General features: G+C 45.2%; 1 protein-coding gene across 3 annotated transcripts in view; it reads right to left on the reverse strand.

Annotated features, from left to right (window-relative positions):
• Positions 1–12,596, reverse strand: part of FAT3 (FAT atypical cadherin 3) — a 660,150-nt gene that overhangs the window by 33,103 nt on the left and 614,451 nt on the right. For all 3 annotated transcript variants that reach the window (XM_004763574.3, XM_004763573.3, XM_045087202.1), the window contains exons 20-21: positions 6,042–6,176; positions 4,051–4,208 (exon numbers count right to left, since the gene is read on the reverse strand). In XM_004763574.3, the coding sequence (XP_004763631.1) occupies positions 4,051–4,208; positions 6,042–6,176 (293 nt within the window). The remainder of the gene's footprint in view (positions 1–4,050; positions 4,209–6,041; positions 6,177–12,596) is intronic.

The following is a 12,596-nucleotide window of genomic DNA, read 5'->3' on the forward strand; positions in this document are numbered from 1 at the left end:
TGTAGGAAAGCAGGATTTTGAGTGAAAAAGTATATAAATCATGGCACAAAGTCTTACTGCTTCGAATCTTTGGTTTGTGGCTCCAGCAAATGCACTGATGCCCCAAACTTGTGAGAGGGTTAGGAACTATTCTTTGTAAAGGGAACTTTTGAAAAACCTGTTTTCAAGGCTATCATTGATGGTTATCTGGCTCAAAAAATATGCCTTAAGGGTGTGCCTGAGTGGCTCAGTTGTTTAAGAGTCTGCCTTTTGCTCAGGTCATGATCTCAAGGTCCTGGGATCGAGCCCTGCATCAAGCTCCCTTGCTCAGTGGGGAGTCTGCTTCTCCCTCTCTCTCTGCCCCTACGTCTCTTGCTCTCTCAAATAAGTAAATCAAATCTTTAAAAAAAAATACCTCATCATATGTTTTTACTCATATGTGGAACGTAAGGAAGAGCACGGAGGACCACAGGGGAAGGGAGGGAAAACTGAGTTGGAAGAAATCAGAGAGGGAGACAGACCATGAGAGACTCTGGACTCTGGGGAAACAAACTGAGGGTTACAGAAGGGAGAGTGGGGGAGGATGGGGTAACCAGGTGACGGGGATTAAGGAGGGTACGGGTGGTTCTGAGCACTGGGTGTTACACGAAACTGAAGAATCTTGAATGCTACATCAAAAACTAATGATGTACTATATGCGGGCTCATTGAACATTAAAAAAAAAAAACTTATATGAATGAATAAATGATCATCCCAGCCCTCCCAAACTCTTCTTTTGATAAACACCTTTAGTACTCCTGACCCGCTTGCCCTGGTCAGAGGGTCAGATCCACTCCTGACTGGTTATGTTTGGGTAAGCCCACCCATTTTCTCTCTGAACCTGTTTCCTCACAGGCGAAAAAGGACGGGCTCCTATCTAGGCACAGGAAAGTACAAAAATACATGCATGTATTTTGTGAAGTAGTTTGTAAACTTATAGGTATCTTATTATTATCATCCTGTAATTGCTATCAGTTAACTCACTTCTTAGGGATACTCTTACACAGGTCCTGGAAACTCTGGAATCCTGTGTGGGCTTCCTTGCTAGTTTTCTATGTTAGAAAGATCTAGCCATTCCAAGGGGGCTGTTTTAAAAAGTCAGTGAGATTTCCCTGACCATCTTCCTTTTATTCCTGGGGTTTTGAGTTAGCTGTATTGGAGAACCATCGAAATGAAACCATGTGTCATCTATAACTTCCCCACAAGATGAAATGATGACATTTCTAGATTAACAAGCAAGGACTTCTTGTGCTTTCACTATAATATTGGACCCAAAAGACGGATACAGGGGGAAAAGCTGTAAATTTCTCCTAGTGATCTGACAGGTTTCTTACACAGGTTTGAGAACAGGCAGAGAACCTATTGCACCATTTTTATTCTTGTTTGGGCTGCCTGAAAATTCACTCATGGTTTGTGTTCAACTGATATAGCAACCCTTGGTCTAGATTTTTTTAACAATGATATTCTGCTCTTCCCCACTTCATTGGCTGGGTCTTAACCTTTTATTTTCTTAACCTTTTATTTTCATCTTAATGGTGCTCTGATCTTACTGCATTTCGGTATTTATGGTAAGCCTGGGATCTCTTCTGGAAGAAGACAAGGTGTCAATGGTCAACTGAAGAATGAGCACCTTCACTGCTGTTAAGAGACAGTGGTGCTCCTTGTCCATGAACATTTTTAACCCTTGCGGTCTCGCACAATACTTCGACTGTCTTCAAGGGGTTCCCTACACCCCCATGGATTGTCTCAAGTACTTTTTAGAGAACGGGCTCTAACTGGGAAAGTAGAAACAACCACGAGGTGCAACTTAAACAAAGCATTTCAGTATAGTCGTTGAACCTGAGTACAAGGCACATACTGTACCTAAAGCCAATGAAATTAAATCTTGCATGAGGCTGGAAATGTTAAGCAAACAGATTCAAATCCCCTAAGTGGATATTCCTGGCAACTGTAGGAGAATATCTGCTATAGTTCAGTACAGCTGTGTCCTGCTTTAGGCAAACTCAACATATGAAAAGCAAACGTACCGAACAGACAGATTGGGGGTGATTATTCACATCACAAAGGGATTAATGGAAGGGTTCCTTCAAATAGCCACCATCCACCGTTTATTAGAATTCCATTTACAGAGATTCAGTTTACACAACTCTCAGAAACACGCTTGTTTCGTGAAATACAATATACCTTAGGAGCCAGAGCTGCCTAAAAGGTTTAATTATTCTTCTTTCCCATCCCCAGGGTCCTGTGCGTTTTAGACCTTTGCCAACGAAGTGTCAAATGACAAGCTCCGTTTTTAAGATCTGGCCATTCAGGCCCAGTAGTTTTGTTTGCTCTCAGATTCAGTGCTCTAGAAGAGATCTGCTAGTAGGAAGTGTCTGCCTCGTAAGGAAGGTCTGCAAACCAGAGGTCCTATTAAGAACTTGAAGGAAACGGAGGCCGGCGACACTTCAGCTGAGCTCTTGGAGCTAGAAGCTCTGAAGGGCCAGAACCCTTCCCCAGCAAGTATACCAAACCCCACCTCCCAGGGCTATTTAGAAAGTGATCTGCTGACCTAAGGCAGGCGGGTTCGGGGCTAGAGGTTAAAAAGACAGGACTTGGGTCTTTGCCTGTGTCTTCCTCCACCACAAATACTGGATTTGAATTCACTGTTTGCTAAAACTGTGCCTTGAGAGCTTCTCCTTTTGGCTTTCCGAGAGCTGAAAGGATTCTCTGAGTTCAAAGAGTGCGGGTCGTGGGAGAGCCCCCCACAAAAGTTTTAAACCCAAACTGCCTGCTCCCTCCCTCCGGCCACCACGCAGTGCCCTGCACTACCAGAAGCAGGTGAATAAAAGCCAGTGTGATAAGAGAAGCTACAAGCACTGTTGTCCTACATTTTTTCTCCCTCTGGGATGAAAGCCTGGGACACCTCATCGACTTGGATGTAACCAAGCTAACGATCAAAGAACAGAAGCTCTAAAGGCCCACCACGATCCCAATTAAGCCCAGTGATGGAACCCTAGGAAGGAAACAAATGTTGGCCATTTCCACTTGTATGGGCACTTCCTACCGGTCAGACTGCATTGGCCTCTGAACACACAATGGACTGGTACAGGGACCTTGCAAGAATGGGAGAACAGCATCAGATTAAACATCTGCCTCCTTCTTCTCCCTTCTCCTCCTGCACTGGAAGGCTTCCCTGGGTGGACAGATGCCCAGAATGTGACTTCTGATGAAATAATGGTAGCAGCAAGGCTGAGAGCCGGGGGAGATCAGGCAGGAGAGCAGCATGTACAGTGAGGGACATGGGAATGCAGGTCCGGGACCGGGCGTTTATGAGCTGGTTGACCCCGGGTAACGAACTTAACCTTTCTGAATCTCTGTTCTCTCCTTGATCAGATGGGGCTGATTGTGTGTCATAAATGTATCATATTAACTTAGTCATAAAAAACAAACGAGGGGCACAACACCGTTAGTATTCGTGTCGTCGTCGGTTTCACGAAGGCACCAGAAGCTGTGAGCCAGAGACTTGCTCTCAGGGAGATCTGGCTGCTTTGGAGCGTTTCTGAGATTGGCAAGGATTGCAGCAGTGGACAACTGGGGGCCGCGACAGGACGCAGGGAACCTCCTCCACCCTAGGTCTCCAACTTCCTCCCCGAGTAAGAACAGAAGTCACCTTCAGGGTCAGTGGGGGATAAGCCCGTGCGGGAGAAGAGGAGACAGCCAATCTTTTTAAAGGACCACCCCTGCCGTGGAATTGATTAGGAAGTGCATTCTAATGAACTGTGGCATGATTACAGCTCCAAGGAGGGCAGCCCTTGAAACCACTCTAGAGAGAGATGCCCCAATATCCGAAGAGCCTATTCTGAAGCCGAACGTATAAAAAGGAAATGGGATATTGGCGCACTTCCCAGGACCACGGCTGCTCCGCTCTGCCCTCCAGCCAGTTTCTGGTCTTCAGAACTTAAAAGACAAAAAAGATTTCAGGCCCCAGTCCGAGAGCCAAAATATTAACATGAGAACTGACTGCAGGAAAAGATAACCCATTTTAATTACCTTCAGAATTATGCAGGGATTTGCTCTGGTGTACATTATAATCCCGTTGCTTTGCAGGGTGCGCAGACGCAGAGCGAGCCGAAAGTCCTCTTCTTTGCTATTTTCAGACAGCCGGTATTTGATGTAACTGTTTCCAGCAAAGCTGAGAGAAGTGTGCCCTGAGAAGACCATTAGGAGAAGACATATATACTGGCAACATCCAGACACGGTCAGAGACTCAAGAGATCACCCAACAACCACCAAGCACGTTGATGAAAGACCGTGGGAAGTTAATGAAGGCACTGAGGAGAAGCCGCTTTTGATTAAAAACGGGTTCTCTCCACTTCAGGTCACAGCTTAATTCCGAAGTGAAAAAAAAAAAATTAATTTCAGCTACCAAAAAAAAAAAAAAAAAAAAAAAAAAATCCCAGTGGTCTCATGCCAAGGGAAACTTGGTGAATCCTATAAACTGGTTTCTCTTAGAGTCTCAATTCCCCCTTTCTAAAATTAGCACTGTTAATAGATAATGCCCTTCCTGCCCACTGTCAGCCACTCAGACACTCAAAAACTTGCCACTCCATGAAATAAGGGAAAGATAAGTCCACTTGCAAAGAGCAGCCCCTTCCCGAGTGTCTGAATGCCAAACAGTCAACTGATGTCATTTACTCTAATGTTGGAAGAAGGAAGTTCATGTCTTGCTCCTGTGTCATCACAGTTCTACTTTTTGACCGTGAATTTTAAGGCTAGCCCTTTCAGAATCCAAAGTCCTACTCAAGTCATCCCATTCTGAGTTCACCCTCTTTTGTACTGACTTCAACCTTATGATGCTGAAAAGCTGTCTTGCTGGGATAAGAGTTGGCAAGTGTGAAAATACATCCAATGGATGAAAGTCATGGACAATCACAAATTTTCTAGATAGCAAAGAGAAGGGAGATGGGCAGAAAGTGACATCTGAAGTCAGGAGATGTGCTGGCTTTCTTGTTACCCCTACATACCCACCTGCTTTGTGCCCAGGGTATGTGTAGGGATGGGGTCAGCCTAAGTATCTTTCAACTCTGAACCCTAGAGGATGTCAAAGGCAAGTATGCCGGTGACCTCTTCACTTTGCAAGCAGCTCTGCTCCTGACATCATCTATGAAAGAGCTTTGGCTCCCATGCTTGAGAACAGTTCTTTATCTTTGCAGAGACTGAATTTCTAGAGCCCACTGCTTAGGAAAATGCCTTGCATGTGGCAGGCATCACTGTTCTGTATTCCCCCTCTAATTGCTATTATAATCCCCACTTCATAAATATTTCTTGGATTCCAAGAAGGGTATCAGTGTAACTGTATATTACATAGACTTTCTACCAGAAAGAGTCCTACTGGTACCAAAAATGAATACTCCTAGAGTTTAGATGTGATAAGGAATATGCAAATCAACTTTAGTATTGGGATTAAGGGAGGATCAGTAACAGGATATTTGGATCAAAATAACATAAATATGTTTCTTTCTTTCCTTTTCTCTCTTTTTTTTTTCCCCCTTTAGGAAACAGAGATGAGCACCTGCCCTTTCGGGAACATGGAGCAGAGAGTCCGCTCCCTTGGTGATCTAGGCTGGGCTTACCCCATGGGAGGTCAACTGCACTAGGTCAACTGTACCTTCTGGCGAGCTCTGCTTTGGGGCTCTGGCTCTGCAGCCATCTGACCATCAAAGGCCATGCCATGGATACTCTGACCCTCTGCCTAACCCACGGCCTTCTATTTTCCATTTTACACTTCTAACGTCCGTGCGACATCATCGGAAACACATGTTGTGGTCCTCTTGTTATACAAGGAGTCCATGGTCATTGCACGTTTCCTGAGCACAAGCTGAAGCTGGACTAAATCCCAAGTACAGGGAGGGCAGATGTTAGCTGGGGGCCCCTGACAGTGAACATTGCATGCAGACAGAAATGCTTGCCTGAAGAGCTAGGGCAGAGTCATTTACTCAAGGGCAAGTGCTTCAGATTTAATAATTCCACCCCCTCTGCACCTGAGCACTCTCCGAGCTTCCCTGGTGGACACTGGCAGAGGTACGGTCTCCTGCTGGCTTCGTAACCCACACACTGCATGTCCGCCGGACATGGCTTCTCCATGCAAGGATCGTTGGACCCCGGGCACAGTCCTCCTGTGACGAAAGGGAACACACATGATCAGTATGGAGGGAATCACCTCACATCCTAGTCGGTACCGGGATGGTTCCAGAGCTGGGCTCTACAGGCTCTGGGTTAAGAGGCAAAGAGGCCACCCAGAAGTGAGAGCACCCGAATGGGCTTCAGCTGCTGTGAGTGACCATCCAACGTCCCTGCATCTGCCAAGAGCTCACAGCCAGCCTGAAGTAGGCTGGCCTCAAAGAATAAATGGAACTCTTCCTTTTTGGTTCAGATATGCTAAGGTTGTAACTGGACCAGCGTCAGCTGAGAAAAGGGCACACTGCGCGGGCTCTGGACATATTTATTAGAGCGGGGTTCTGCTCATGAGGAACTACCCGGATGCATGGCTGGAGTTCCCAGTTGTCCTACACCGTTTTTCTTTCCTGCCCTGAAAAAACTTCAGGGGCTGCTTCGGAAGATGTTGGCTATTGTTTTCAGAGGGGGAAAAAAAAAAGTGTTTCTAAAGAAAAGTATGACTAATTCTAAATCGGGCAAACACAATTCCCATTGTTTCCTAATCCCTTTTGCTACCTGCTTTTGTATGGATTTGCGATAAAGGTGCCCCACCGTCTATCAAAAACAGTCGAATTATCGCTGGCAAAAGCACGTTTTCTGGCTACCTGTTCGATGCTCACAGCCCAGTGAGATGGAAGGTTAATCCCTCAGAAAGAAAAGCCTGGAAAGCAGATCAGCCAATGAAGGCAACATCCAGGACCCAAGTGAGTCATTTCTGAACTGTGGTGAGGATAAATGGGGAGTCCACAGGAGGAAGGGCACGTTTCAGAAGTCTCAGCTATTTCAAACGAGTAGGTCGCTTTCCATGTGGTGAGAGTTTAGGCAGTAAAAGGACGGTAGGAAAGGAGAAAGGAACGAAAGATTGTCGGAACTGGGTTAGCAGTGGCCTAAAGCGGCACCTTCTCTACGAACCACGAATGCCCGGACCTCAGCAGCTTTCTTCCTTGGGAGGATGTGACCCGTTACCAAACTCCCATCCAGCCTCCTCCTTGCTCGTCATTAAGCATATTGTCCCCTTATACGGTCATTTCTTTGTCCAGGAGAAAGCAGACATTTAATGCGAACTACATAGAAACATTTAAAAACTGTAATCCTCGAGAAGAGCAGTATAAGTAGCTCCAGCAAACTCAGAATTCATAAATCCTATTTTCCACCGGTTTAGAGCTCAGCCATAAAAGATCCTCCTGGCAAGGATCCAGCTTACAAAGTCTTAGAAGATGAAGGGATTTGCAACTGAAAATTTGGAATGATCTCTACAAATGGTTCTAAAAGACCTAAGTGCCCCAAAATACATCTTCCTATTTTCGTCCCAAGAAATCTTTACTCCTGCCATGTATCTATCAATATTTATGCAGCTTCAAACAGCTGTTCTACCACCTTACGATCTGCTTCAAAGGGCTTTGGATAACCAGTTTTAAAATGATTTTTGGTGCATTCATTCAGCAAATAATTTTTTTAGGGCCAAAGAAGTGAGAAGCCTGGACACGTAGATTATATATTTCTTTCTTTGGAAGAAAGAGAAAGAGAGAGAGAGAGAGAGAGCCCCTGCCACGGGGCTCGATCCCAGGGTCCTGAGAACATGACCTGAGCTGAAGGCCAACACTTACCCAACTGAACCACCCAGGTGCGTGAAGCCTGGACATACAAAGATGAAAGGAAACCATGCCATCTCTTCCTCCCTCCAGGAAACAACCAGCAAACACATGAAGACAATGCAATGAGGTAACTGCCTTGATAGAAGTCTGGGAATGCAACCAGAGAAGGGACAACTGTGTTTCCTGGGAGAATGTCAGAGGTCCTCACCAAAGAAGGGAGTGTTTTAAACTTCAGGCTTGAAGAATGAGGTCCTTTGAGGAAAAAGGGGCTGTGTTACATGGGAATGAGCCAGCCGTAGCCCGTGGCTTGACTGCTTGTGTGTGTTAATGCTCATTCACGAAGAGTTCATAACTCTGCCAGCTGACTTTTTGCTGTCCCCATACATGGCTTCATTTCAGTTTTGGGTGGCCTTGGGCACTTCCAGGTTGCTCCTAAATGTGGACTGGGTAGTATATGCTCAGAGATGCTACCTCAGCCCAACGCTAACCTTGGCCACATGGAGGAGGCCATGTGCATAGATGAATCACAAAATGGATCTCATCCAATAGATGTAATTCTGAATTACCTTGGCCTCGCCTTCCAGTTGCACACAGAAACAGTAATTTACGTAGTTAAGAAATCCATTTCTTCCCATTCCATGGACATGACTTTTTCCATGTCCTACTTTTGCCCACCGGCAGATAGCTTTCTCTACATTTCTACATTTCTGAGACACAGAAGCATAGACCCCATTTCTGCTCTAGTGCAAGTCTCCACTGTTAAGAAACCGTGCATTATCAAAAATCCCATTTAAAAGCCATTATTTCAGAGGGGGAAGAGAGGGCTAGATGATTTCAGACTCATGACAGGAAAGCTATTTTCTTCTGCAGGAATTATGGTGAGATTAAAACAAACAAACAAACAAACAGCTATAAGCATATATAATAAAAACTAAACAAAATATTTCACATTAAAACAGGATTTGAGTACTTCTCCCTTTATCCACTTTTTTTTTTTTTTTGCCTCTTCTCTTACCATCAGCCCTGCTCTGGTAGCTGGCACAGGCTTCTTACTCTGTCACCATCTCTCTTATCTTGGGGTAAAGCCAAAGCCACTCAGACCAGCAGCTGGGGTTCAAACTCACAGCTTTTTCTTTTCTCTTGTGTTATAACCGTGGAACCCATATAATTACATCCACTAAATTAATGGATTATGTAAGATTCAATGCCCATTATAAAAACTCTAGCTGGAGGATATGTAAAAAAATTACAGTAAAGTATTATAATATGAGCATTTAAAAAGTAATAACATTAATATACATATTAGATACATAGTAAGTATATATCTATTCATTCTAACAGCCATTGACTTCAATAGGCTCTTTTTCTTTCTTTCTTTTTCTTTTTTTTAATAGGCTTTTTAAGGCAAAGGGGACAGTTCTTGGCAAGTGAACTATCTCTTGATGCATTAAAAATCCTCTGGGGCCTGCCCCCTGCCAAGTCCCAGCCCGGGCCGGGAGCAGTCATAAACATTCGGACTCCAGCTGCTGCTGTCAGCTCACTCTGCTCACAGTCGGTTTGCTCTCCTGTGGCTCAAAAGAGCAGGAAGGCAGATTAGAAGTCTGGAGGTTGGTGTAGAACGTAATGTACTCCTTAGCTGGGGACAGATGTGAGCACGTGCGCAGAAGAAGGCCTATTCTGAATAGAGACGTCTGGCTACAAAAAACAGTTCTCCCTAAACTGAATAACCCCCATGTACAATATTGTATTTCTTCCCTCCCTATCAGTTAGGATAAGGCACTAGGTCCTTTCTGACATGTACATTGTCAGAGGGACTTGACCTTTGTACACCAATGCTGAACACTGTCATATGTCCCTCGACTTCAGGTATACCCAGATATTTGGGTCCTGAGGACACTTTCCTGGGGATAATAAGCCTCTCTTCAGCCAAAGCCCTACCTTCTCCAGCAACATGGAACCCAGTATGCTTTATATGGATGCTGATGGGTCAACTTGTTTTTAGAAATCCCATGTTTATTCCATTCCCCTCTCATGGAAGTATAGACACTATTGTGAGTCTGAAAGACCCTCTTTCTGGTAGCACTCGGTGCCTAACTATAGTAATAGTTACGAGACAGTAGGGTCAGGTCCCATTGGCCTCTGGGAGGAAGTTTATCTTATTAACTATCATTAAATAATCCAGGTTTAATTAACTTGCACTGTGATCGGTGACAGCTGGGGGAGGGGAACTCTCTAGACCTACACGTTCCGCATCTCCAGGCATCAATCAGTTTGGAGCCAGAGCGAGTGTGAAGGGAGAAGGGGGCCGCTTGATCAAACCAACTGATGCCGGTTTGCTGCAGCAGGACAGAAGGATGGGATGTCTCGCCACTCTGAGAACACGCAGCAGGCAGAGAACTCTCTGCTCCCCGTGCCCAGGTCCCCTCAAGAAGCCAGCGCAGTTTAACAGGACAGGATCTGTGGTGCAAGTAGTGGGCTGGATCTTGGCTCTGACCAATTATGCCACTTATTCATTCACTGTGTGGCTCTGAACAGGTCAGTTGACTTCTGAGAGTCTTGATCCCCTTTTCTGAAAAATGAAGCTAATAATTGTTCATAGAATTGTGAGGGTTAAATGGGTGTATAATGTGTGTGTATGTGAAGGCAGTTTTTATTCTACTTTTTAAAGATTTTATTTATTATTTGTGTGTGTGTGTGTGTGTGTGTGTGTGTGTGTGTGTGTGTGTAGGAGAGACAGAGAGAGATACTGCCAACACAAGCAGGGGGAACAGCAGACGCAGAGGGAGAAGCAGGCTCCTCGCTGAGCAGGGAGCCTGATGCAGGCCTCGATTCCAGGATCCTGGGATCATGACTTGAGCTGAAGGCAGACGCTTAACAGACTGAACCACCCAGGAATCCCACGAAGGCAATTTTTTTAAAGGGAAAAACTGAAAGTAAAAACAAATTAGTACAAGGTCTCAAAACTGGAGATGCTAGTTGTATTCAGCCCTATGGCAGAAGCCTGAACTCAAATGTCATCTTTCTCTTGCTGTCTTTTTTGGGTCAAATTCATGATTTGTAAATTGATAGATGATATGAAATACTGTGTGCCTGGGAGGTACAAGCTAAGGCCTGGAGCATTTTATTAGCCAGCGTCCCAGGCCACTATGGGGGGTCAGACCCTTGGCCACCTTGTCTAAGGCAAAGGTGGCCTTGTATGCAGCCTTGGACAAGAGAAAGGTGCAGAGGATGTGGCTACTGTCCAAAAGAAGGTTTCCACGTTCTGAAGTGTTGCTCAGGTGGAAATTTAGGTCACTTTTCACAGAGCTGACAATGTTTAATTCCCTGGAGCAGAAGCTTCAGAGCTTTGGAAACTGCCCAGAGAATCATGATTCTCTGGGGGTTTTGGAGGTTCTCGCTGCCGTATTTATGGCTCTTTCCCTTGTCTCCCCAGAATTCTCACAGCCCCCAGGATAAAGTCTATGCCTTGAGCAAATACATCAGTATCCACCAGTCATTATTTTCACCAACACTTTGAGCTAATTCAACCCCTTGATGTACGTTTTCTGCCTCATTATACTTTGGTTCCAAAACTGAAGGGTAAATATCCTACGCCCTCAATTCACACACTTGGCCAAGATGCCATGTCTTAGCAAATACTGCACAAATTAGTAAGCTCTCCTCTTAATTCCTGGCCTGCATGAGGTTTTAAAACATATTCTCCAGAGGTCTCGGGTTTGAAGTGGTCTCTTAGGGTTCTCCCACAAGCGCAGAATCATCTGGAATGGTGTTTGCTTGGCTCAGCTGTATTTTCCAGATGATTTTGCTTGAATTTAATTTTAAGACATCCTCTCCGGGGCAGTTGTGTGTGGGTGGAATATATAAGGGAAGATCCACACTCTGGGAAGCTGGTGTCATCACCAGTGTAGACACCTCTAACCCTCTCCTGGCATTTGGGGACTTGTGTGTGTTGGAGATGAGGGAGCTGCAGAGACATTGCTGTTATGAATGTAAAATGGAAATGTCCCAGTTTCCAGGTTAAGATTCAAAAACTACACTGAAGGTTATTTGAAACCACTGGGTTGAGGACTGTTGGCTTTCTTCTCTGAGTGCTAGCCTTAACGAACCCCAGCCCAAGGCAAACCCAATCTCAGATTTTTCTCTGCTTTTTAAAAACTCACCAAGGCTAAGTTTAACATGTCATACTGCCTCACAGAAGTCTTCGTCATTTTATTTTATGGTGCTTATTAGAAGTGCATTAAGGAGCCCCTGGATGGCTCCGTCGGTTAAGTGTCTGCCTTCGGCCTGAGTCATGATCCCAGGTTCTGGGATTGAGTCCTGCATCAGGTTCCCTGAGTGGGGAGTCTTTTTTCCCCTACTACCCCTCCCCCTTGCTCATGATCCCTCTTCCTCTCAGGCTCTCTCTCTCTCCTCAAATACATAAAATCTTCAAAAAAAAAAAATAAAAAAGTTCATTACTGTGATTGCCTATCACAGACTCCATGTGCCTGTCCCCCTGTACTGGACTACCCTGACTCCTCACCATCCTTGCCATGTGTCCAGGGCATGATGCTGGTTCATGCTTCATGAGGACAGGAGCCACAGCAGCCTCACTTACCCCTATTCCTCTAGCATCCTGCCCAGGGCCTGGTAAAGTCTTCATGTCACTGCTGAGTGAATAAGCAAATGAAAGGATGCCCCAGATCTCTGGGTCCTTCTCTTCACTGCATCCCCTGTCTGGCAAAGACCTAGTAGGACAAGCTTCACTGCTACTAATGCCTTTCGTGGACTCCTCCAGTAGGACTG

This window comes from Mustela putorius, unplaced genomic scaffold (genome assembly GCF_011764305.1).
Source record: "Mustela putorius furo isolate JIRA1106 unplaced genomic scaffold, ASM1176430v1.1 tig00001069_pilon_pilon_pilon, whole genome shotgun sequence".
Classification (NCBI taxonomy): domain Eukaryota; kingdom Metazoa; phylum Chordata; class Mammalia; order Carnivora; family Mustelidae; genus Mustela; species Mustela putorius.